This window comes from Podarcis pityusensis (genome assembly GCF_964106645.2).
Source record: "Podarcis pityusensis genome assembly, chromosome: 10".
Taxonomy (NCBI): domain Eukaryota; kingdom Metazoa; phylum Chordata; class Lepidosauria; order Squamata; family Lacertidae; genus Podarcis; species Podarcis pityusensis.
This window is the reverse complement of record NC_138035.1, coordinates 31,789,601-31,817,435: the sequence shown is the minus strand read 5'-3', so window position 1 is coordinate 31,817,435 and position 27,835 is coordinate 31,789,601. Positions and strand designations below refer to the sequence as shown.

The following is a 27,835-nucleotide window of genomic DNA, read 5'->3' as shown; positions in this document are numbered from 1 at the left end:
GATGACACCATGCCAATAAACACAAGGCTACTTAAAACAGTTTTGAATTTATTTGTTGTATAAAATGCATTTGTTATGACAGTAAGGCACATGTACACACCAAACAAGTATGTTTACACGCAACAATATGGCATATTGTCAAAAGGCTGCCCACCAAACCTGGGTCTGCTGTTGCCAGCAACAGCCAGTGTAGACTATTCTAGTCCATATAGCTACAAGGCATGATCAATTCAGGCACTGCGAGCCCAAAAAAGGGAAAGAGGTTAAAGAACTACAGATCCCTTCCTTATCCCATGGAAAGTCAACAACATTGCTGCTTTGCAATGTGCTCAGTCTATTCCACCAAGGAAGGATATAAGAAGAAGGGGGGAGGGACTGTTATCCAATGGCACTTCAAATAGTTTCCCTGAGCAAAAGCCACAACTCAACAAATTAATGCTGGGAATGCAACATGCTGGATCATGTTGGGCTTCTTTTGAGGAGTCATGTACATCAGACCTTCACATATATCAAAGTTTCAAGCCTGGAATGTTCCTCTACCACCACATACACACTTATTTGCACTGCAGAAAAGTGCTTCCAGAGCCAGCAGAGGATGTGAACTTGTCATGATCTGACCTATGGTGCAGGCTGAGGGCTTGCTTGTGCCATACCACGCTTGTTTTTCATGCCTCCAACCTGGTGCTACAGTCCCACAGCAAGAAGCGCTGCAAGTGTTCTGTGCAGACCTGATGTACCCTGAGGCTTACGTTTTCCTTTCCCGTACTTTGCTAGCAAGGGAGATGCCCCATACATCCATTGACACATTATTTCTCAAGTGCTGACACATGATAAATGGCACTGGCCAAAATAAATCATAATTATTTCCATCACCACCACCGTTGCCCATCCCTGGTCTCACGAAAGTTGCCAGCACCATTTTAATGTGTCAATAAATTTCTACACGCTCCAAAGACCTGAACTTCACACTAGAAAGTCAAAAGTAAATCCAAGCTTTCAACACGAGCAAAAAAAGTTTCAGCTGATGCTGTCAAGGCAGAAAATTGGTATTAAAGACTACTAGGGCATAAGAGAACAAGTGTCGCGAAAGTTAAACAAAATCCATAGTGTAGAAAGGAATGTTAAAAAGCTAAACACTGTGTAATAAGATCTGAGATTAAATGCCGTAGCTTAGGCACAGAGAAACCAATTTCAAGATCCACTAAAGATCCATTCTAGGAAGAGGTTCAAGATTAAGGCACTCAAGAGCAGATTCTGAAGTGGGGGGAGGGGAGGACTAGTAAAGCATATTTTCATGTTGAATCTGCACAGTTGGAATTGCTCTAGTGTACAGTCCTCTTTCCACATGACATTTTTCCTTCATGTAGATAACCTCAGTGTAAGAAAAAGGTGAACCTAGGTTGCAGCACAACTATTTTACTGAGGCTTGTAACCAAAGTGTTACAAGCAGGTTTGTGCATTCATAACAGACCACACTGCACCTCAAAAATTAACCTACAAATCTGCTTTATACCGTCAAACTATTGATCCACCTATGTCTATATCCAATTATTTAGAAGTGTCCCTCCAAAGGTATTGGCTGCACTAGTATTCCTCCCCCTCCATAGAAAGGCAGCTGATAATCCATATTCTTTTTTCATGTTGTATATGAAGTGGACCAAGAGGTTTTATAATCAGGGAAGCACTCAGTAATTTTATATGTGAGCACAGGGTTAAATTAAATAGCTGAAAGTCAGCTGAAAGATTTCCTTTTAAGCCTAGCCTTAATGGGAAATATGCAGCAAATAATTTCTGGATAACTAGGAAGTATTGAAGACCTTTAAAAATATTGATGAAAATTACTCAGAAGATGGGTATACAATAAGTCGACAGGCTATGAGATGAATCTTCTAATAAACTCCTGAGATCAGTTTTTAATCAAAATCTGTTCATCATGGAGAAACAGAAAGTTTCAAGGGACTGAAGAAAAGTGGTGAATTTTCAAAGACATTATTTTAGAATTATGACCAGATCCACTTATCTTCAATGCTGTGCAATGTAATGAAATAAATTCCAAATATACACAACACTTTTAGCATAAGCTACAGAAGAAGTATACTGCACAAATAAAATCACTAAACATCATTTGCATAACATTCACATGGGTGAGTTAGGCCAATTCAGTTCCACTATGCTACCAGATTTCAGGGAGAGACTAGAACGAATGGGTCCTAAAATGTTTATAAGATGATCATCAATTAATTGCAAACTCAGACTGAAATCTTGATCTCTTTTATGCCCTCTTAAATCACACCAACCTAAATGGAACTTAGGTGTGTATTATTACGTGTAGATTTATAACCTGCATATATCAAAGCCTCAGCAATGACCAGGTCTGCTTGCTAGCATAATATAGATCAGCTTGAGACGTCATTAAAAACTTCAGTAAGTAGATGTTCTGTGCTCTCACCAAGTCAGCCAGACCCTCCTTCCCTCTCTCTTACACAGAGAAAATTGCTCCATGAAGTCACACTATTTGTTCCTCTAACCAAGTATTGTCCACTCTGACTGACAGCACCTCCACAATTTCTCAGGCAGAGGTCTATCTCATCACTTGCTACCGAAGATCCTTTTAACTGGTGATGCCAGGGAATGAAATTGAGACCTTCTGGGTTCAAAGCCCAACACCATGCCACAATCCCTTCCCAAAAGTTCATGGTGGGTGTTATGACTCGGGCAGAGTGACCCAACTAAACCACCCTAGACTAGAATACCTGATGACAGGCTACTTTGTTCACCCCAGGCATAGTTTAGTTGACTTAGTGTTAAGGAGAACTTTGCTACACATCTCCGGTAGAATGTGTTCTGAAATGGTTATCTGTACAGATCCCAAAATGCAATTTGTGTAGCACTGGGGGGTTTTGTGCAATATGTGCTTGTACATCTTCCTCATGAAAGTTCTGTTCCCAATACCACTGTCAATGTGCAAACCCCTTGTGTAGATCTGATTGTCAGAGAATTTAATTGCAGTTGAAGCTTTCCATAAAGAAGGGTGTGCACATATGAACATAATCTGAGTGGTAAACCCATCATCAAAACACACTCATGTTTTTATTAAAATATACTAATTTATCTTCTGGGTCAAGTTCAGAGGAAACCATTAGCGTCTGCAGCAAAAGCACAGTACTAATTGGCCCTAAACAGGTATCATCACTATCTCCCCCTCCCCCAAAACAATTTGCCAATGTTTACACACACATTGCTCATGGGGTGAATGAATGTACGCATGCTCATGTACATGCAGCAATTTCAAAGTTTAAAAATGTACATTTTAAAATGGTGGACATGGGAACCAAGATCGGACTATTGAAGCAGTAGCTATGTAGTGCCATCCAGATGGTTTATTAGATTTATATACCACCCTTCATCATAAGATCTCAGGGTGGTTCACAGTTGATGTTGGATTCCAACTCCCACCAGCTCCAGTCAACATGTCTAATCATCAGTGATGCTGGGAGGGGGATCCAACATTTGAGGGGCCCTGGGTTGACTAACGCTGGAGTATTAGATCAGAAATTGATTTGCTGACTGATACGTCTATCAAATAGGGGAAACTGGGCTTCAGCAGTCAAACAGAAACAATTCAGGCCTTGTTTGCTTGCACATCTGTATGCACCTAAGCATATTTTGAATGGGTATTACTATGCAATGGGTATTACTATCATTCTAAAGTACAATTCCAGTACCACATCAATTTTAATTTCATCTGGGTGTTAAAACATTCAGACACATCAGTCCGTCCCTTCAAATTATCTGTGGCTGTAGAAAAACATGATGTTCAAGATTTAGTTTCATTTCATTTTGTGGTTTCTGCATTTCAACAACAACAAAAGTATCACATTTAAAAATACATATCCACAATCATGAAACACTTTTGAAATCAAGTGGCTTTTTAAGATCATGAACAAATACAAGAGCCACAAAAAAAAGTACCTGGGGATAATGGGAACAATTCATGGGACTTGTTCTAAAAACAAAAACAAAACCAAAACCTACTTGGATTTATAGTTTTTGGAACGAATGATTGAGCCCTGTAAAAACTTACAAGTGCACATGGAATTAAAATATAGAATTAGTTTTTAAAAATAAATTACCTTTTAAATATAAATTTGCCTGGATGTTTTAATATGTACATATTTTTCAATTGGAGCTACTCCAAATCAAAACAGACTACCTTTTCCAAGGGATTCAAGGCAGTTTTGACACAAGTGAACTGCTTATGTTCAGCAGAGTGAAGGCAGAGGCTGTGACTATTACAACAATGGTTGCATTGATATATTTTTGAAGTACAATCATCCCACTTGGAAGTTAAATGTACTGCGTGCATATACCACGTCTGGCTGAAAGTTGGCCATCTGAATATAGATGGAGAAGTGGGTGAATACCATTGCGGTTTTAATACACCGTTAATCTCCATGGAATCCAGTTTAACTAGCCATGTGTACAGAAGAAGGGAAATCGCTGTAATGAACAGCTTCCAGGCAGAGTACAGCACATGCCCCGCATACCATTAAATCAATGTTCAATAGCACTAATAAATAGATGGTTGGCTAGGCATGAGCTCCCCCACCCGCAACCCCTCAGCCATCCAAACGTAATCCAATTTATGGAAGACCCCTTGCTATAAAAGCTGACACAGCAGGCAATTCGAAAGCACAGTGTGTGTGACATTTTCTCTTGGATGTATTTCTTACTGAACATTCTCAAACAGAGCTAGCATGTGTGTTAAACAAGGCAAACTCTGCACCTCACTCTCTGCTGATTAGTATTCCGTAACAGACAGGCTGGATACAAAAAGGCAGACAGCCTCTGGTAGGGCCTGAAAGCTACTGTTTAAGGCAGCATAAAGCCATAGACTGACTATAGGACAGCTGTCTGGAAAACAAATGTCCGTATATTGAATTAATCCACTGGACTTGTATAAAGTAGTGTGACTCTGCACTGACAACCTTGACTTTTAAAGCGCTGGAATAAGGAACTGAATTAGGTACTTTTAATCATTTGTCGTTATAAATCTGGACAAAAGTAACGAGATGCAAGGGAAGATTAAATGATTTCATTTATACCAATCTTGCATTATTTTGCCACCTGCTACTCTTATTAGTGCATCTTTTAAGTTGTGTTTTTTTAATAGAGACCATGTAGAATCTCACCTGCACACCTTAATAAGCATCACCTGGCATTATGACCCATGCTTTCATCCAAATAACCATTATAGGGCATAAAATTTGTTTAAATGTCAAGCTCTATATGGAATGAAGAGGAATTGGATATCAATTTCACTGACTCTTTCTTCATTGCCTAGAGCAATCTTAATAGATTTCTGAAGAGGAGAAACAAACATGTACAGAAATCCTTAGGCCACCACCCCCCAAATGGAAATCAGGAGTCATCAGAGGAAGTGGGGGCAGCACATATAATTTAGTGCATTTTTGTAAGTGTGCAAGTCCCATTAGATTAGTGATGGGCAGGGGGACACGTTACCTCCTGGGCAACTTTCCAGAGGCCACATGTCACTGGTGGGCTCAGCAACAAATGTTAATTTTATGTTTGTTACAGCAGGCTTCAAAGACACATCATTCCAACCAGACAAAAACACTCAAGGAGGGGGCTAAGCAGGTCTGGCAGGGGGTGTGGCTGGTGAAGGGGTCTGGCCCAGATGGAGAGGCCTGAAGGGTTGCATATGGGCCATGAACCTGAGGTTCTGAACTAGTGCCACTGTACAATATACATGCAGCTCCCAGGTCCTTAGCATAACTGTTTTAGTCCAGGTAGGGAGTTGTGTAGCTCAGCAGAAGGAAGCAGGAGCATAGGCCCAACTCTGTGCCACAGCCGGGAGCATGAGCCCACCAGACCTTCTCTAGCAATTCCACAGCCCCTTCTTGTCTTTGTCACTGCCACATGGTGGCTATCCATACATTAGGATTACAGAAAAGGTTATGGAAGGTGCAGAAGATCTAGTAAATGTTAAAGGTGTGTAGATGATTGGAGATGTTCGGGTGTTTGAGAAATGCTGCCTCAGACATACAAAATCCCCAGCTTTGACCATCTTCTCTGGATTCTACCTTTTAACTCTGATTTGTGTTTCTGACTCACAAAATCAACAGCGGTACAGTACAATTATCAACAATATAACCGTGTTCTTCTTAAGCCTGTAACCAAATTTAAGAAGCAACACATAGAAATAGAAAGCACCCCTACATGTATGTCAGCACAGATTTAAACTCCAAACTCCACTTATCACTGTTATTTAATTCATGCTGCTACCTCTCCACATAGGAATCTTCCATGTCATGTGTTTTACTCTGCATGTGCACTTTAGATGGATGTACCAGCTCCGACCTTGACAGTAGAGTGTTGATACAGACCATTGTGAGGAACTTGGGACTGTAGGTTTGAAATCAGCCCACAGCTGTATATTCCACAGCCACACTTGTCCCTTCGGGTTCTCAGTTTTCCCGTCGCTGTTTTCCTCAGATCACGACACCACACAGTTGGACTGTTTGGCTCTGTCCCCTGAAGGGGAGCTTGGTCTCATTCTTTCTGTATCAGAAAAACAAAATGAACCAAATGTTTCTAATTAAAAGATTTCAAGCGTGCTTTTAAAAAAGAAAATTAACACATTCAGGTATACCTTCTCAGTTTTCCTTTTCCCTTCTGCAACTCATGATCCCCACCCACAGCCACAGGAAACATATTCCAGAAATGTTTCCACAGTGAAGGCATTTTTCAAACTATTTCAATTGTTTATTCCCAATTAATTTACAAATTTTGTTACAGCACAAAATATGGTCTTTTCAGCTTTTTAACAGAGGTGCAGATACCATCAAGGCACCATGTTTAATTACTAATACTTTTATAGACTTGTATGCATTTGAACACTTCTTGTAAATAAATCAGAACTTCAGTATTTAAGCATCATATTATATATACAGTTATCAAATGAAGGCCATTGAGAAGGCCATTTCCTTTTTTCAGGATTATTAGAAGCAACATTAACAAAAACGTTTTTTTAAATGCATCTCGTTCAAAGTAAAATTATTTAGATAATTGCAAACTACATTAAGGGTAGTTAAGAAGAATGAGGTAATCACCTCTGGCAGCAGATGCTAAGGGTGGAAGTAGCCTCTCGGCTTTCCCACCGCCGTTTTCATCCTCTTTAGCTGGTGCCCTGGAAAAGCAGTCCCCAGTCCCCCTCCCTCTGTGTGCCACAGACAATACCAGTGAGAATCTCCTAACTGGGTGAGTAGGCAGAAAGGCAACCAGTCCAGGAAGCGCTCTCCACCAGGCACTGCATGTGCACACATGCACCACTTTGTTCATGTGACTTATATTTAGACATTATTTACTTGAATAGTCCGCTGTAAAATTACTAGTTGATAGGTACCGGGACACTGGTCCACGTTCAAAACTTAAGCTTTAGATTCAGTCCTGGTCCTCCATACACACTGTATCAACCTGCCCATTTGGCACCTGAGTTGAGCTGTTCTTTTTGTGCTCTAATTGCTACAATCTAAAACTTTTTTCACTGCATACACAGAATGAAAAATTTCAACATACAGAAAGCTTTAATAACCTTCACTTTGGATTATAGATCTATATGGGCCTCTGCTATTTTCTAGTTTTATCACTAGGGGTTGCTGCATGCCCTCTGGTCAACTTTAATAAAATGTTACAAATGATACATGATTTTTTTCTCTGCTGTGAATTAAAACACAATGTTTGAATCTGTGCATGTCTTGTGCTATGCAGATTTCAACGCAAAAGAAACAGACTGCCCATCTCCAAGAAGGGTCTCAAAATGTATTAAGCTGAAATGTAAATAAACTTTCGGTGTTACAATTTATACTCCAGTTAAAAAAAAAGGGTGGGGGTGGGGGAGGTGCTTCTGACCATCGCTTCCAAGCTAAAATGGCAGAAACCTCAAGATATCCAACCAGAATTTCCTCATCTTCCTATTTCCTTTCCTCAACAGCTGGGAACCTCCCCATGCATATTCCAATGGGGAAACTCTAGTTACTGTGAGTGATAACCATTCAATGTTAAAAGACAGTACCTGTATACCTAGAAATATTAGTGTACCAATTAGCACAGCTTATGCCCTGTTACCCAATTTCCCATCTTCTCAAATACCATCCAGGTCTGGTGGCCAGCTTAATGTTTTATACATAACATGTGGCTGGCTTCTCACTATAGCTTGCTATATGCCATAGGTCTCTCAGGCTGCCATAGATTACTTCCTTGGCAGTGAAACACACAGTGCCTTCTTGCACTGGCTGCAAGTATAAAACATTTATGGCAAAGGCAAGTGGAGCAAATTCTGAACTGTGGTGATTAGTAGTTTCAACAGCCTTAAGTGGGTTCCTTCCTACTGAAGTATCTGAAATTGTTCGGCTTAGTGTATATTGTATTTTGAGACAACTTCACATACTGTATCAACTCTGGGATTCCAATTATTGAGTTGTATTGCTCTGATGAATTTGTTGTTTGCTTTATTTATATACTGCGGTGTTAGTGATTGCAATGCTTGTTTTTTAAATGCTGCTGTGATTATTGTGAGCTGCTTTGAGCTCAACATTTGTTGTTGGAAAAGCAGAATACAAATATTAAACCAAAGTCTCTAATCCAGGAGTAGGAAAGCTCAGGCTTGGAGGGCAAGTGTGGCTGGAATGCGTACTTGAACTGTAACTATGCCTCGTTTGCCTGGAAAGATTGTGAGATGGGGGGGGAGGGGTGTATAGAAACTTCTGACTACTGCACAGCTCTCCCCTCTCCCACAGTTTGTGCTGGTTCTGCAGCTCCTTCTATTTCATCCTACACGGCCACTGTTAGAGGATAGGCTAGACAGTGAACAGATTTAACTTCAGAGCAGGGGTAGCTAATCTTTTTTGGACTGAGGGCCACACTGACCCAGGGTCAACCCTCAGGGTCAAAACAGCCGTGGCAAGAACTGCCTTCCCAAGCACTACCATCAGCCATTCTACATTATTTGAAAACATTTCATCACCATTCATTGTTCTATATTAAATTCGACAAAGCAGCACCTGTGGAGACTATATGGAAGCAGGCAGCAAATCTTTTATTTAATTTTAAAAGACTATTATTTAATTTTAATGGAAATTTCAGGGGGATATGGGGGCCCCACAAAAAAAACTTCTGGCATCATGCCATCACAGCAGGAGACCCCCCTGGAGTCAACAATAATTTTAAACTCATTTTTTTAAAAACAAATGACTCATTGGGAGTGTCATGATTAAAATGCATCTTGAAACATGGTTTTAGTAACTTGGTAACCCTAACAAGCAGACGCACTAGGGCCAACTTGTGTATTTGGTAACCTAGGAAGTTAATGCTGGCTAGAGACATTTATGCTTATGATATATTCTTTCTTTATTACATATAATACTTTTTAAAAATGTGTAAAACCTCTCAAATTCAATGCTACCCTTTCATTATTAGCAAAGCTGTGTTTGTAACCTAGTTTGAAGCTTAGCTTTTGTAAGATATTCAGCCTTGAAGCTGTAGTTACTTCTCAAGAACAATAGACAAGCTTTAGTAGTTGCTTGGAAACCACAGGCATGCATGAAGTTTGTGTGTGAATGGGTTTTGCTAACAGGAAGCATGAAGACCATCAAGTTGGGCCTGTGATGTAAGGTGGCAAAAAGCAGACTTTTGCTATTTTACTATGAGAAATTTTTGTACCCACGCAAATGGAGGATGTTCCCATGCATGTGGAGAGAACATTACTGAGACAATTCATACCTGGATCTTTGCAGAGAAGAATGTTGTTTTCAAAAGTCAATCAAATTTCTGGATTCTATGGGACAGAACTTTTGCTTCTCGAGATATATGACTACAAAACAGCTTACTTTTAGGGCTTTATCCACACTTACTTTTCCTATGCGCTTTCCAAGCATGGTGCACATTTTAAAGCTCCTGCACACTTTTTTATTGCTCCAGAGCCTTCCCTGAGAAAATTAACTCTTCAAAGCTGAATTGGAGCAAAAGGCAATCTGCAGAAAACCCAAATTGTGGGGAAGGCTCCAGGTATCCTTGCATTCCTTGTGCAAAAGAAGATTCCCAAACTGAGTGCTTCAGGTCAAGCCTGATCAACTTGGCACACACAGCAAGGCTGTTGTTTAAACTTCACTAACCAGTTCCATCCCCAAACTGGCATATGATGTGGAGCGGGGGCTGTTGGAGACTCACAAAAATGTTTTGAGGGACAGATGCTGCCCATGGGTTAGCCATGTCTGCTTTAGAGGAAGTAGTTAATAGCTACAGGACTTCAGTCATTAAAAGCTACAAAACTGACCATCAGTCAAATTGTTGCACTGCATCTCTGACCATTGGGCCTTATTGGTTGGAGGGGATGGAAACCGGAGTCCATCAACATCTGAAGGGCCACAGGTTAGTTCCCTCCCCCCAAAGTTAAGAAGACTAAACAACTGCAAGCCATACTGTAGCCAGTAATTATAAACAAGAAAGAATTGTTATAAGGGAATTCCAAAAGGCCTCATATAAAGATTCCACAAATGCTGGCTTAGCTTATTACAAGAGACCCTTTTAATGGTTGTTGCTAGCATTTCCCCCTCTAGAATGCACAGCGGGCTTAGGGGACAGGCAGGATACTGCCTCATTTATGCAAGGTTATGAAAAATGCAGAAAAAAACACCACCTGGAGTCTCTTTTTAACACTTGTTTCCTTCTCCAAACCACACTGCAAATGAGAGCTCCAGGGAAGGGAAGTGTGTTCTACTGGAGTTCTGTTCATCAGAGGATAGGGACACATGTGTATACATAGACACACACACACACACACACACACACACACACACACACACACGGTAGATGCTGAGTGGATCTGTCTGCTCTGACATGTCTCATTCCCAACCCCATGATAAAATATTTTGCTATTAACAAAACAAAGACGTCAGAATTTCACCCTTCACCCTTGAACAGTGTAAGATAGCAGATTAAATGCATCAAGGTGTCTTATGAAAGAGTCAAGTAACATAAGAGGAGTCCATTTAAGCCTCGGCTGGTGCATCCAGGGGCGCATTTTGAATACAAATACCTTCCATGTTTGTCACAGCAACTCTCTTCCCAGTCATATAAAGTTAAGTGGCATGAGGCATCTCAGTTTTGCTAATAAACCTACATTACACTCACGCAACACAGAATGACAATCTGCTTCCTTCTTGGAATCAAAATACCTGATTTATGAACCTAATTTATGAAAGAGAGAGAAATGTGAAATTATCCCATTAGCCCCCTAAATTAAACTCATCTAGAAACAAAGCTATCAGATGAGGTTAGTGTCAGACTTCAGGATTATACTAATACTTGATATAGCTGCCCTCCTTTTACTCTGCCCATACACTGACTGGTCTATCACCCAGTATAGAAGTTTGGGGATCTGAAAGCAGAATAGAGAAGGGCAAGCTTTTCTGGGGGGGGAAATCCTGAAAGAGTAACTATTTTGTTGGTAAAAACAAAAAATAAAGAGTCTTCCCCAGGATTATTTACCTGAATTAGCCCCACTACTACGGACGCTGACCGGGCGAGGGCTAGCCTGGCTTTCCTTTCCTGTCTTCACAACCACAAAGTCTTCAGCAATATCACTGGCAATAGAACTGGCATCAGCATTGAAGGGTGGTGGCCGCTTGGCCCGTCTGAAAAATCCACTGCCAAACCTCTTGACTGGTTTGGAGCCAGCTTCCCCATTGGCAACATCATCTTTCCTGAGGTCACGGATGGACTCCCTGGATTTGGATTTGGATTTTAATAGGGAAAATAGTTTCTGAGGACTCCGGTTTCCTCTGTTCAGGTCCTCAAGTGGAGGCTCAATATCTGGCAGCACTTGCTCCACCGTGATAAGGTCATTCAGAAAAGTTTGTAGTCGCCTATTGGACTCACTTTCTTCTTCCTGTGCTTCTTGAGTCCCTTGTGACTCGTGCCTCTGGCGGGAGGCCCAGCGCATCATTTCGCCTGGGGGAACTGCCACTACCAGTCCATACTTTGGGCTGATGGCCTTCCGGGCCACTGTAGAGGAGGAAAATCCCATTCTCCCGACGCCTTGGCGGAAAGGGCACGGAAGGTTCAGCTCCTTGTAGAGGTTGACCTCCTCCGAAATAGCATAGAGTTCACGGAATTCAATATCAAACATCTCCACATGCTGCCCGGTCAAGTACAAGACCATGTTTCTGTCTATGTGGGATGAGGTCCATGTGAAACTATCAAACAAGAGATATTGTTGTTAAAAGCACTGCAATCAGAAACAGTTACCCTCTCACATCTAAGCTCATACCATCTAGGAAAACATGTCATAGTAATCAGGAAGCATATTTATTATCCAAGTACATTTGTTAATTTGTAGACACACATAGCAGAGAAAGTACTTGGAAGATAGACAGGTGACAGTGAAACATTTTTGTCATTTCTGTGTACATCTTTTCTCTTATATCCCTTCTTCCCCTCTTAATCCTGCTTCATATTGCTCACATACTTCTCTTCCTTTCTGCCTTTGTTCTGTGTTTCTTATTCCTTCTACATCCCGCTTTGCCCTCATGCTTCCCAATCTTGTGCATTTTTACTTAGAAACATAGGCAACGTGAGAACAATTCTGGGCTAGATGGACCAAAGGCCTGACTTCATGTGTGAAACTAGGAACAAATTATTAAGCTAAGTTGCAAAAGGATCAGGACACATTTCATGTTCCAGTTATCAGAGGGAAAGTTACATGCATATATGTAAAAGGAACGCCCACCCTGAGTTAGCAACTGACCTGTACGATCCAGTAAGAACTTTTTCACCATCCACCATCAGGAAGCGTGTAGCCAAGTTGCCTTGGATCTTCCCTGATGGCATGTAGAACCCAGCTCCAGTCACACAACGCACACGGATATTCTGACAGAAAGAAAAAGCACAGTGTTGTTGTTGTTGTTTTTATTTAGTACCCTTCATCTGAAGATCACAGAGCAGTTCACAACATACAAAGACAAAATGAGAACCCAAAATACATAATAAAATTAAAATAAACCAATAACCTCCCCTCCCACAAACACATGTAAAAGGTCATAGAATGTTAATCAGCCAAAGGCCTGGTTACAGATAAATGTTTTTGCCTGGAGCCTAAAGATATGTTATGAAGGCGCATTCCACAACAAGGGAGCCACTGCAGAAAAAGCCTGTTCATGTGTTGCCACTCTCTGGACCCTTTGTGGAGGAGCCACACAAAGAAGGGCCTCAGATGATGATTTCAGGGTCTGGGTAGGTTCATATGTGGAGAGTTGCCCCTTGGAGTGTTTTGGTCCTCAGCCCTTTAAGGTTTTTTAGATCAAAACCAGCACTTTGAATTGGGCCCAAAAACTAATTGGCAGCCAGTGCAATTGGGCCAGGATCGGTATAATACACTCAAACAATCTTGCCAAAAGGCGAACAACCTGGCTGCCAAATTCTGCACCAGCTGAAGTTTCTTAACCGTCTTCAGAAAGAAAGAAAGAAAGGCAAACTTATTTGAGCCTTGAAAAGTAGTTGTCTGGTGAAGAATGAGAACCTTCATGATTAGAAACACCCTAATTTAGGGAAGGTTCTTTGTACCTGAAAAAAAAGTGGTGATGATTATCAACAATAATAATTTCCATAGTATGCTGAATATAAAAAGTGCTTGACAGTTCTTACTTCATTCATCTGAACAGCTGTGAAAAAGTAGACAATGGGCATTCAAATGTAACAGTTGGGGGAACAGAGGATCAGAGACCATGCATTGCAAAAGGCTGACCAGATCTATAAAGGTGAAAGTCAGTGAACAAAGATGCTATTCAGTCTTAGAAGAAAGCAAGAGCACCTCTTCATGCAATAAAACTTGTGGGAATCTACAGAGAATGTTTAAACTGAAGAAAGGAAGAATCCGCACACCTTTTTTTGCAGAGAGAATGAAGCAAATACCAGAGCATTACAGAGCACTGCAGCTTAGGCTGCAATGCTGAAGACAATTATTCAGAAACAAGGGCTTCTGAAACCAGTGATAATAAATCCTTATGCACATATGGACCTCCATCTCTCTTTTCATACAAAATTGCTGGGAACCACACTCTGCCATCATCTAGCAATGTTCCCAGTGCCATTCTGAAACAGTTTTAGAAGCAACTGGCAGCTGCTGCTGAGTATAGAAGCTTGCCTTTCTTTCATGTTAAAAAGGAAAGGAAAAGGTGGAAAGGCTGCCTCATAAAGTGGTACTCCACTATCTGAAAATGTTGCAACCTTTGCTCGAGTCCCATTAAGATAATAGTAATTCTCCCTGCGTCTTCACTAGAGGACAAAGGTTCCAGCGAAGGTGGAGAAGTGACTTGTGCTCAACCCTGCAAAAATCAAATCAAATATCTTTAATACGGTCAATGACCAGGAAGCAATTTATAAAATATGACATTAAGAGTAGTATTGTGCTACAAGTAACAGTAAAAATATGGCCAATTCACAGAATTGGTGCTTATATTTATGACCAGGTTTCGAGTTTTAAGTTTTTAAAATTCAGTTCAGGAGTCGCTACTGTTTATTATCGTTCCTTCGATGTTTACAGTTTGAACTCCTTTGTAGACATCATTGCTCGTCTTATTCTTGTTGCAATGTAACAGTACTTTGCCACGGACCTGTTAGTTTCGGGCTCTTTGTCAGCTAAGAGGTGTCTGATATAGGTGTCGTCTGTACTACGAGGTATTTTCCTCAGAATCGGTTCGATCAGCTCTTTTCTTGAGTCTCGATATAATGGGCAGTATAAAATGACATGCCCAATGGTTTCGATTTCATTGCTGTTACAGGGACATAATCTTTGTTCGATCGGTATTTTATTGTATCTTCCCTCTAGAAGAGCTGAAGGGAGAGCGTTAAAGCGGGCGCTGGAAAATGCCCATCGGTATTTAGCGTTGTCTAGATCTTTGAGATAGTTTGCTAGATGGGGCCTTTGGGACTTGTATAGAAGTTTATAAGTTATCGGAAGTTAGTTAAAGTCATTTTGGGTTTCAATGTCCCTGCGTCTTTCTTTGATTATGTTCTTGGCCCTTCCCCTTTCTAAACTTAATAAATACTCTGGGGAGAGACCATATGTGGCCAGTTTTCTGAGAATGCCCTTCAACCAGCTAGATTGGAATTTGTCAAGAAGCATCAGGGAAAGTAGTCCAACCGGCGAGTTGTTAAGTCTTAGCCAAGTGCATAAGGTTCTTATCCATATTTTGGCTTTAATGCTGTATAAGCCCGCTTCCAGTCGTAAGGCGGCGTTTGGGACGCATTTAGGTGTTTGCAGGAGTGATCTAAGGAAACCTGATTGTATCTTCTCATATGGGTCTAGATTAGAGAGGGAGACGAGTGGTGCGCCATATAGGATTTGTGCTGTTGGTTTTGCAACGAATAGTTTAATTGTAGCAGGGATGAAATTTCCTCCCATTGTACGATGGAATCTTAGGATTGCTGTTGTGCTTTTTTGTGCTGTAAAGGAGCTGTAGTTTATGTGGGCAGTCTTCTTCCTTGATGCTTGGAATATCACTCCTAGATATTTAAAGCATGTCACTTGTTCAATCTCCTGATTGTCTAAATTCCATCTGTATATTTTCCTTTTGTTAGAGAAAACCATGATTTTTGTTTTTTGGTAGTTCACTGCTAGTTTCTCTTCTCTACAGTATTGGGATAAGCTGTTAAGAGCTCTTTTGAGGCCCGTCTGAGTCTGGGACAATATAACCGCATCGTCTGCATAGAGTAAGATAGGCAGTTTTTTGTCTGCTAATTTTGGGGCGTGTGTATCCGCTCCTTGTAGGTGATCTATTAGGGAGTTTATATAGATGTTGAACAAAAAGGGGGCCAAAATGCATCCTTGTTTAACTCCCTTTGTTGTTCTAATGAAATTAGAGAGTTGACCTTCTTGGCTGCATCTTATACGAAGTCGTGTGTTGTTGTACAGTTTGTATATTAGTAGCAGCAGACGTCGGTCTATGGATGATTTGTAGAGTTTGTCCCAGAGTCGAGTTCTTGGGATGGAGTCAAAGGCTGCTTTAAAATCTACAAATGCTGCGAATAGGTGGTGATTGTTATGCGACGTGTATTTCTCAGCTAGGTGCTGTAAGATCAGGCAGTGATCCATTGTGGATCTCCCTTGTCTAAATCCTGCCTGTGCATCATCAAGAATCTTCGCTCTTTCTATCCATTCGCACAGTTTCTCGCTGAGGTGTTTAGTGTATAATTTACTTATTATATTCAGGAGGCTTATAGGTCTATAGTTGGAGGGATCGTCCCTCGAGCCTTTTTTGTAAATGGGAATAAAAGGCTGCCTCATAAAGTGGTACTCCACTATCTGAAAATGTTGCAACCTTTGCTCGAGTCCCATTAAGATTATAGTAATTCTCCCTGCGTCTTCACTAGAGGACAAAGGTTCCAGCGAAGGTGGAGAAGTGACTTGTGCTCAACCCTGCTTACAATGTAAGTCACGTAACAATTCTATAATAATTTTAATGGGTCTGTGACCATACGATAAATCACTGACTGATTCCATAATAAATAAATAAATAAAAATTCATGAACAAGATGTGCATAAAGTCATGAAATGTGAAACAACCACACAAAAAGACTGCTCATTAATAGTTCCTCATCATCATGAAAAAGTGACATGTGGGGAAGTGCAGGCTTCTGTCCTGGGCCTGTTGTTATCGAGCATCTTTATAAATGACTTGGATGAAGGAATTGAAGGGATGCTCATCCAATTTGCCGATGACACCAAACTGGGAGGGATGGCTAATTCCACAGAAGGCAGAATTGGGATTCAATATGACCTTAACAGTTGGAGAACCAGGTCAAAACTAATAATGAATCCCAATAGGGACAAATGCAAGGTTTTACACTTAAGACAGGAAGAACCAACTGCACAAAGAGAAGATGGAGGGGACACCTGGCTAGGTGATCAGTGGCAATAGAAGGTGAAGAAAGAATCAAGTCCAAGTCCTCTATCAATACAATAATTATTTAATCTACTCAAAATTTATATTAAAACTGTGCTTTGATACCTCTCAGCTATGATTCTCATTAATCACAGTGCACATCATCAGCTCACCCGGATATAGAAATCACTCAGCTCCATGCCTTTGCACATTTCCAGGAAAAATTTAGAGCCTTCTTCGTCCAAGATTATATAAACGGGGATCCGACGCTTGTATGATGCATCTACGATATCCCGGAAGATGTCCCTGTCAGTGAACTGGTCCATGACTACTGCAATGATCTGGCCACGAACAGAAAGAGAACAAGCAGTTATTTTAAAAAGCAATACTGCAATAAGGCAGAGATTTCTGTCCTTATGCCACCAGGGCTTATCACATACACCCATGACACGCTACAGGCTATGAAAAACATATGCTTCAACATATTCAGGAGTACATTATTTGACAGCGTGGTTTTTACTGCCTGAACAGACAAGAAAGCTTGTTAGTTCTTGTTCAGAGCCACCCTAGGGTTTTCACTGAGTGTTCCATGTTGAGTAGTGTCTGAAAAACACAGTATTTGCTCTCATCTAAACTGCATGGCCTGACTTCTCATAATGATTTGACCCGTTTTCTGGAAGTGACGTACCCACCCTCTCCCAGAAACCCAATCTAGTATTCATCCACCTAATAGGAATCATAGTCAACCCCTAATGCAGGATTTAATCAAAATATCCCCCCCTTTTTTAACAGTCCTCACCCTCTCAATGAGGTGGAATGTTACAATTGATCATTTTAGCAGTTAATGGTAATAATGAGCTCCACCAATGCAGGTGTCCATAACTGAGTGGTAGAGCACATGCTTGGGCATGTAGAAGATCCCATGTTCAATTCCTAGCGAAAGGATTAGGTAGCATGTAATGCAAAAGAACTTGGACTGAGAGCCATTACTCATCAAAGCAAACAATACAGTGGTACCTCGGGTTAAGTACTTAATTCGTTCCGGAGGTCCGTTTTTAACCTGAAACTGTTCTTAACCTCCTGTGGATGCCTCAAAAATGAATACCGCTGGTTCCATACTGCAGTGGAAAGAGATTTTAAAGTATGTCCCCCCCCCAAAAAAAGTGTTTTTAAATTGCTTCTTTCCTATCTTTGGGTAGTGATATGTAACATTAAGTGGATTTTTATAGAAGTTCTATACCCAAGTGTAGTGCACATGAGCTCACTTGTTTTTCAGATAAACTACACTATTTTTGGATTAGTAATACTTATTTGAAAGAGCACCATTTTGCTATATTGGCCCATCATTAATATCTAAAATACATTGTACAAGTTTGTGTTACAAAAACTGTTTGAACTCAAACACTAGCAACACTACTTATTAGTCCTGCTTTGGGGCAGATTGCCATTAGCTGCGTTCTCCTTCTAAATTAGAGGCATTTTCTTTGGAAGTCTTGCCTGCGCAAATCTTGCAGGGCTGCCAATCCTGATGGAGGCCAACTGGGTTTCAGAAAGGTTGGAAATTGTTAAATACTCCCCTTAATGAAGACAGGACCATACAAGCAGAATAGAGGGCCAGCAAGAACAAGCAAGAAACAGGGAGGTGCTCTACAGACCTAGAGGCCAATCTGCACTGCTACATACATTACCTGTTGAGGAAATGCATTACCTTGGAACTTGAAAGCGTCATAGAGCCCAGACACTGCTTATTAAATAGGATCCCTCTTTCTTTGCTTTGGGGGTTTTGATGTACCCTGCATCACTGGATTCTTACAACAAAGGCAACCATCTCTTTTTATGTATTTGGGCGTAGGACTGAGAAACAATGTACTATTCCGCATCCATAGCTAAATTACTTAGCCTTTCTAGATTATGTGCAACTCTAACTAGAGCTTGGCGGTGGAACAGCACACATTTTGTAAAGGTGATACCTCTCATAAGAGGTATAATAGAATCAGTATGTTTAACAGGATGGCAGATAATCTGGAAGATAAATCAACAAAAGCAAATGGAGGGAGACAAATTTCAAATGAAAATAATCCAGCACTCCCTCTCTCCGCTTCCCCTTCACTGCAGAACTGTACCCTTCTGCAGCATGTTAGCACTATACCAGAGGGAATGGAATCCCAATGCTCCAAAACATTATTTTGAAGATTATCTGAATGGAGGTCTCTAGTCTCACCTGCCTGACTGTTTGTGGTGAGTTTATGGCAGTAGGTTTTTCTTTAAGGATATTCAGTTGATGTAACATTTGTACTTAAGATAATCATAGAACTGTATTCCAACAATGCAAAACATACTACTGTCCTATCCTCTCCAACCCCTCCCCACTTCCTCAAAATCAGCTCAAGGGGGTTGGTGGACCCTCTAGAGCAGATTGGGGGAGAGGCATAGGAGGAGACGAAATGGAAGTCACATTGCATGAGTGAAACTCCGTATGCTCTTGCACAGAACTGGCTACAACCCATTGAGGTAGAAGAGATTCACAAGTTTTCTAGCATAACCCCCTGCCAATGAAGGAAATTCAATGCTACAACATCTCTGCTTAAAATTCCCTAACGAGGGAGAGTACACCTCTCTCTATGGCAATCTGTTCCACTAAAGGGCAGCTTAAACTGTTAAGGAAGTTCCTCCTAATGTTGAGTTAAAATTCCCTTGTAATTTGAACCTGCTGGCTCCTACCCTCTGGAGCAACAGAAAATGAATTTGAAGAAAGCTACCATATCACCTCTTAATCATCTCTTCTCCAGGCTAAACACACCCAACTCCTCCAAACCTTCCTCATAGGACTCACGCTTTAACACAGATAATGGCAGCGAACATCTCAACACTTCTATAGGAGTAAAGAAGAGCCTTAGGATGTGGTAACATGAGCAGTTATTACAAAAGCTGATTGCTCTCTTAAACGCTGGGAGGAGCGCAGAAAGAAGAAATGCCATAGTACTCCTGCATCAGCACAACTGGATGCCTTCATCTGCCCCAGCTGTAACAAAACAGGTCTCTTCTGTATTAGTCTCTACAGCCAGAGCAGGCGCTGTAACTCTCCAACAGCTTGACTTCACTTCTGAAGGCGCACTCTTCCATTGTCTCACGAGACAAACAGATGCCAACCTATTAAGAAAGCTGATTACTCTCTTAAACGTAACCACCTTCAGAATGCTGGGTGGAGATTTTCCCGTTTTTTAAAGTCAGCAAAAAATATTGAAATTATTAAAATGAACACACTGTAAACCAGTGTATCAGTGGCTGAAATATAAAGCATTGCTATGGCTCAAGCAAGAATGATTACTCCAGTGGTAGATATTATATAGCACTGGGAGAGCAGGCGGCAGAAAGAGACAGAAACAATATGGGGATGGAAAGAGGGCTTGGTTTTCAAATGACAGGGTATATTCAGAGGAAAATATTAAGCCCCATTTCCAACAGAAGACAAATTGAAAAGAGTTGGAAAAATTATAGAGTTGAAGGAAGGATGCAACCTTTCCTGGTATCCAAGTTGACTCTAGGCAGTTTCCCAATGTTTTGCAAGTACTTCACTAAGACTGTAATCTACAAATCATCCATTCTTAAAGCCATGAAAAAATTAGCTGCATCTGACATTCATGTAACATGAAATCCTCTACATTTTTTTGCCACTGGTCTGCTTCCCAGGAGACTTGTGTAGCCAAAAGGTCATGCATCAGATGAGCAGACCCGAGACTGAAAAATCTGAAGAGGAAACCTTTAGTATACTGAGAGTTAATGTGTTCCATTTTAAAATTCCATTGCATCTATATAAAAACTCTTACTAAGCCATCAATAAAACAGCATTCACAGAAGGTGGAAATAGACTCAGACATAATATTCCAGTCTCCATCCAGTGATCGCAGGTGGGGCTTACTTATGATAACAAATGAGTCTTTAAGGCCTCCCCTAAAGCCTGAAGTATAGCTGCCCACTGCAGCTCTACTGGAAGGGAGTTCCAAAGGCAAGCAGCCAGTGCAGAAAAGGCAGAGCCAGCCCAATACATTTTGGCTCCTGAAGCAAATCACAAAATGGTGCCTCCTCCCAGTCAGGGAATAAGGAGTAAGTGAAGATCTACGTCAGGAAGAAGGATGGAAGAAGACCAGCAACACCTCCTATTGACCAACAGGCCACTGTAGAGGCAGCATGGGAGGGGGGCGCTGCTGAACAGATGACAGATCCAACCAGCAGCAGGAACGGGCAATACAGTCCTTGGAGGCTATACCTGCTGCCCCTGTGGATGCAGCTGCCTGAGGTGGTCGCCTCACCTTGCCTCATGGGTGGGCCAGCCCTGAAAAAGGCCATCTCTCTTGTGAATGCCCACCTCACAGACTTCGAAAGCAGACACACCAAGAAATCCTCTGATTAAGATCTCAATGTGCAGGCAGGAACCTATGTATATATGTATCTATGGCTACAAAGCAGATTTTTAAGATGCAATGGCACAGTTCAATGAAGGGAAATATGTCAGCGGTAAAGTACATGATTTGCATGTATGAGGTCCCACCTTCAACTCCTGGCACCTCTGGATTGGGGAGGGAAAGTTTCTGGTCTCAAATCCTGGAGAGCTACTACCAATCAGTGCAGAGGAAACTGAGCCAAATAGACCACTTACGTGACACGGTAAGACATCTCGAGTTTATTTTGATTACTAATGAAGTGGCAAGAGATACACAGAGGCTTCACTGAGCACCGGTTTAATAACACTAAACTTCATCGGTGCACAGTTAATGGAAAAGAACTCATTCCATGAACTTTACTTTGCATTTACTGGCTTCTGAAAATTTCTGAGGCATACAGTTTATTTTTGCATTAGCTGCAATAAATGAATTTCCATTCAGAGCGGAACTCTAGCCTCCTCAATCTCAATTATAAGATCAGAGAAGGTCCCTGGAAGCATGCAGTGTCCTAGGGAAAGGCAAAGTAACTCCACTCTCCTGGCCAACAACAAGCATGAGAAACCAAAGTATGTCTGGCACAGCCTACACTGACCCGTCCACTGTATAGACCCAGCAGAGACAAGCAAGAGTTAAAGCACCTCACTTGTCTAAACAAGTATGGAACAATACTCTCAGGTCCTGACAATGAAAGCTCTCTGGAAATGCCTCCAATGACACTTGAGAAGGAAGCCAGGAAATCTGAACAAGGATCAAAATAATCAGGAGGCAGAGAGAAAGGTACTGAGAATTCCCAGTCCTGCTCTCCTGTCCTGTTCCAAGAGTGAGGAGGGGGCAGGGCTAAGCCAGCTTTGGGTTTGTTGGATCCTGAGACTGTCTTAGTGCTGCCACACAATGGCATCAGGCCTCATCACACACCAGCCAGGAGCTGGTGCAGCAATTCGGTCCCGACCCTACCCTCTGCCATGGCCACAATGAGCGGCACGACTGCAGATGCAATGGTGGTCCCACCACTTTGGCCTTAGTTAATTAGTTAATAATACACTGTAGTCATGAACATAGTATATCCATTGCCAGGTTTGTACAAATTTAGATCCTGACATGGATAACCAGCATGTTTTCTCTAATGACCTTTCAGGTTTGGATTAAATGGGCAATGATATTAATTAGCACCAGGCTTGTCCTTGCTTAAACCACTACAGTATCATCCAGTCTTTAGGATCAAAGGGATATCTTAGGATATTGTGTCATGGAAATCCTGTAAACTATGTTGCTTAATGAGTTATTATACAGAAACAGTTCCCTTTCTATAGCTGATATGAAACCATATAGAGGTGATAAAACCTTTCCCTGGCTACTGGGCTGTCAACTGAGGTCCTTTCTCATCAGTCCCACTACTAAAAGAGATGACACTAGGTAATGAACTCCTTTTGAACAATCAGTTAAAGACATGACACAGGCACTGGTCTCTATATTGTACTTATAAAATTCCTTATTAATGTCTCTTTTGGGGCCCAGAGTCAAAAGTTATGGTGGGAATCCAGTTGGGACATACAGAAGTTTGTAGTCTCAAACCCAATAGCCCTCTTTCAGGTTGGTACATGGTTAGTACCTTACTCAACGACAGCTCTCCTTTGTGCACCCAGGTACATATTCATAGTGTTGGAGGGGCTGCTGTGCAGTTGGCACATATAAGCACATGTGGGCTGGCTGATTTTTGGAATAAGGTGTTTGCTGAGATCTCTTTGATAACTAAACAAATTATTGCTCCATCTTTCCACCTGGCACTTTTGAACCTGTGTATGGAAACAGCAGGATTTGAAAAGCAAATAACTTATCTCTTAAGCCTGGGGCTCCACTGCCAAATACGTACTGTAAGACCTCCAGTCTTACCCATTTGGATTGCTGGTACTCGAAGGTTGGGCAAATTGCCCTCCCTGACATCAGCTAAAAGTATCTAAAGGCTGGGGGTTGAATGACTGCAAAAGTATAGCTCATCTAAGACTTTATAGAACCTTTACTCTCAATAATTATGGAGCTCACAGGTGAATAATACTTTCATTTGAACATATTTGTAAAGGGAATCTTTTCTCCTTTTTGAAGATGGGAACAACATGTGCCTGCCTCCAGTCTGCAGGGACCTTACCAATTCTCCAAGAATTCTCAAAGACAAAAGCTCTGAGATTACACCTGCAAGTTCCTTTAGTACCTTTGGGTGCAGCCCATCAGGCCCTGGAGATTTGAATTCCTTTAAAGTACTTAGGTGTTCCCTTACCACCTCTTTTCCTACCTTGCGCTGTAACTCTCTCCTTCCATTGCTTATTCTGTTATGGAATTAGATTAAATTGAGTCCATTAATTTCAGTGGGTCTACTCTGAATATGGCTTGGCTACCAACCAATTAAAACAAGATTACACATCCAAGGGTGGATACAATAGTAATTTTCATGTACTGTATATACAATTGCATATTGGATCACACCTTTAAAATTCATATGAATTAATTAATCTAGAACTCTATCCCAACAATTGTGTAATTAGAATAGAATACTTACTACACAATCCTGACAGTCTCCAGGAAAAGGATGTCTGAGGTGTTACAACTCTGTCTTATGTGAAGCTGAGTAAGCAGTGCATGCTCAGTATTTAGGCCTAAGACTGCTATCCACAAAACACATACATCAGAGTACTCATACTTTTATGGAATACAGTTTAATTTTAACTATATGAGTAGCACAAATGTAGTGTAGTGGTTAGAATATTGGGTTAGCTCAGTGGTAGATCTCTGCCTTGCATACAAAAGATCCCAGGTTTAATCTCTGGCATCTCCAGGTAGGGCTGGAAGGACTCCTGCCTGAAATCTTGGCAGAGGAGCTGCCAGTGAGTATAGACAATACTGTACAGGCTAAATGGTCCAATGGTTCTGACTTGGTATAAGGCAGCTTCCTATGTTCCTAGTATCAAGAAGGTCAGGACTTGAATACCTGCTCAGACTCATGAATGTCAATGGGTGACCCTGGCCCAGTGCAATCCACTCTGTGTTTAGAATAGAATTGTAATAAATAGAAGGACCTTGGAGATCAGAAAGTTCAATTCCCTGCTTAATGAAGGAATATTGCAACTACTGTACAGTATCTCTGACAGAATGCAGTAGTCTCTACTCAGGTGTCTCTAGGGAAGGAAGTATGTGTTATCGTATTCAACAGCATCTACTGAAGTAAGTGTGCACAGGGTCGCAGACTTATTCTCTCAGTCTAGTGTTCATGGGATTCTTGTGAGAGTATCAAAGGTGGTGGGGAGAACCACATATGACACTTTGAACAACAACAACAACAACAACACTACAAATGTAGTAGAAATAATAAGTTCATTTGTGGTATTTTAACGCCATACAAGTCAAAACAGAATCTAGAGCCTTCAAATGAGGTCATAATGATTAAAATTGGCTCCTCTAAGTACCAGTTATTATAATTTTAGGAAGTTCTTAAACATACTATAAGCAAATTGTCTAGGAATATTTACTTCTGAGTAATTTGCAGGGTGCCCTTAAAGTTGTTAGTTGCCCTCTATTAAAGAGGACATTTCAGCCAGTTTTCCTGTCTAGAACCTATTTTATATTTCACACTTCCTCAGACTTTCTTATACTTCAGTGCTCTTCAAAACTTCCAGGATTTTCCCTATATTAAAAAATGCCTTTTATGACCAATGTCTTATGACTTAGTCTGCTCATGGCTAGGCCTATTTACAAGAAAATAAAGTCCACTAAACTCAGTGTATTTAAGTGTGTCTAAGACTGTGGCCCAATAGAAGGCTAACAAGTAAGGATGCAGTCCTTGACATACATGCACCACAATCCTATAACAAGAGAAAGCAGTGGAGATATGTGTGAGTAGCTGCTGGATTTTATATTTTCATTTTTTTTCCACCCAATATTTGTTTCTTTATCCCAGCAGTCCTTGGTGTATTGGCTGGAGTATCATTTACTCCAAATAATCCAGTTTCTTCCCCAAAGAATCCTGGGAGCTACACTTTACAGCACCCATAAACTACAGTTCCCAGGATTCTTTGCAGGAAAGCCATGACTGTGTGATAGTCTGATAGTAAAGCATGTTTTAAATGTATGGTGAGGATGTGAGGACTTAAAGACCTAATTTCATGTCTCTACGCAGCCAGACTCACTAAATAATCTTCAGCCACTCGCCACTTCTAGGCCCACCCTAAAGAAGTGTTGTGAGGTATTAAGGAAATGGGGAAAACCCATTAGAGGAAGTAAGGGATAAAAGTGCCATAAAACAAAGTAAGCAGGAAGGGCACAACAATGGCTGGTTAGTACTTGTACACCTGTAATTCATTTCAACGTGACCTGAAGAGGAGAGCACAACAGATTGTAGATTTATGGTTATTATCAAGTGCCCTTCCTCTGAAGAGGGCATGTGATTGCAGCATATATTCTGCAGGAGAAATCCACGTGGCATAATGAAGGAACTTCTTGGATGAAAAACTCAAAATACAGGACACTACAAAATCATGTTGGGGCTTATCCTGTGGTTGGGTCGTTCCATAATAAGGCACATCTATGAGGTCCCTTGGGCTGCGTTGCCTTGCAGGGGCTTGGACCAGACGACCCTCAGGGTTCCTTCCAACTCTACAATTCTATGAGAAAGGCAACCCTTTAAAATAAACTAAAAAGTTGCCTGTTAGCAGAAGAAAGGCGCACGTGCTTGTTTATTACGGAAGGAGAAGCGGCCTTGGGTCCTGAGGAGCTGAAAACGAACGTTGCCCTAAGTAAGAAGTTTCCTCTTGATGCCTCAGTCCCCTTTCACCTAAAAACACTCAGACGTGACGCGGCCCCCTTAATCCGCGTTTCTAAAGGCACGAAGCAGGCGGCTGTCGAGGCCTCCGAAGAGGCGCGCCTTCCCCCTCGCCGCCTCCGAGGGTCTCCCAGGCGAGATACCCACCTTCTGCGCCTGCTGGATCATTTCGCGCGCCACTTGCTTGACGTGAGGCGCGTTGTCTTCCTTGCGCGGGTGCGTATACAGCCCGAGGCGGCTGACTCCCCGGTAGAAAGTGTTGGTCCAGCCCATGTCCAGCGGTGGGATCTCGGTGTCGGACCTCTCGGGCCAGTAAGCCAAGGACAGGGGCTTCCCCGAAGGGCCGACCACCGGCTTGCCCCCCTCGAGGTGGGCATCGTAGGCGCGCCAACCGCCCCGCAAGGCCTGCAGCTCCCGGCTGGAGAGGAAGTCTCGCAGCTGGTCCTTCTTCAGGCGCTCCTTGTACGCCTTCTCCCCCTTGGCCAGCAGGACTTCCAGCGCCCTCCGCTGCTCCTCGCTGTAGTAGTAGCGCGGGTGGTGCTCGCTGACCCGCTCGTTCACGTGAGCGTCGTCCAGGCACAGCAGCTGAGAGTCCGCCATTCTCCCGCCGCCCCGCCGCCCCGCCGCCGCAGCCACGGCTCCTTCAACTGCCGAGCTGCCAACGACACCTGGAGCCCGGCGAGGAGGGGAGGAGCCGGCATGTCCCGCCTCGCCTCACCTGGGCCGGCGCTCGCCTCCAGCAACGCGCTGCGCGGGAGCTGCGAAGTCAGCAAAGGGCCGCGGGTTGAGGCGCGCGTCTCCTGCTCCGCGTGGGAAGACCCAAAAAGGGAAGGAGAAGCCAGGCGCGCCCCGCTGCGCTCCAGGGCTTTTTTTAGCCTGACTTCGCCCCTTCTGACTTCTTCTTTTGGCCAAGACTAGAGGGACGCTGACATCCACACACCACCAGATGAAAATTTAATTCCTATATTCAATTGTTATCCGGCCTGTTACTTTTACTGCTCTCTTAAAGGATTTTCTTGTAATGTGAAGTTGTACTTTATATTTGTACGTGTTCTGCGTTAAGCCAGTTTAGGAGAGAGCTCTGTCCTAAGAGGTGGGTGCGGGTGCGGGTGTTATGCATGAAAGCAGTTCATATTTTATTATTTACTTGTTGACCCGAGAGTGTTTTTAACCTGCTTGCCAGCCAAAAAAGGCACCCAGAGCAACTGGCATACAATCCGTTAAAACAAAGACAGTCCCTGCCTGCAGGCTTAGTGCAGTCAAAAGGACACAGCACGAAAGGTAAAAAGGATGTGGAAGGGAGAAAAGCAAATCCAGGGCCCAACTTAAATTCTTTTTGTGGGTGATATTCTGACGTTTGCTTTAGTCTGCAATCCTGCACCCACCTACCCAAGAGTAACTCCCAATCATTTGAAGTAACTTGTGAGTAGACACATGTAGAAGTGTATCTTTATTTTATTATTTGTTTTACATTTCTATAGTGCCCTTCATCCGAAGATCACAGGGCGGTTTACAATATAAAAACAAAAATATATACCGTAACAACAAATGAAAACAATAACGCCTCCTATATAATTACTATTTATTACATTTTTCTTGTTTATGATTCCATCCTTTAATCAAAA

The 27,835-nt window shown here is 41.9% G+C and overlaps 1 protein-coding gene across 1 annotated transcript; it reads right to left on the bottom strand.

Moving 5' to 3' along the window:
- Positions 1-31: 31 nt before the first annotated feature.
- FAM83F (family with sequence similarity 83 member F) lies at positions 32-27,827 on the bottom strand. Its single transcript, XM_080971393.1, is given in 6 exon segments — positions 32-6,582; positions 11,569-12,275; positions 12,827-12,948; positions 17,135-17,302; positions 26,358-26,834; positions 26,837-27,827. Coding segments are annotated over 6 exon segments (1,614 nt in total). The 5' UTR covers positions 26,912-27,827; the 3' UTR covers positions 32-6,517.
- Positions 27,828-27,835: the final 8 nt, after the last annotated feature.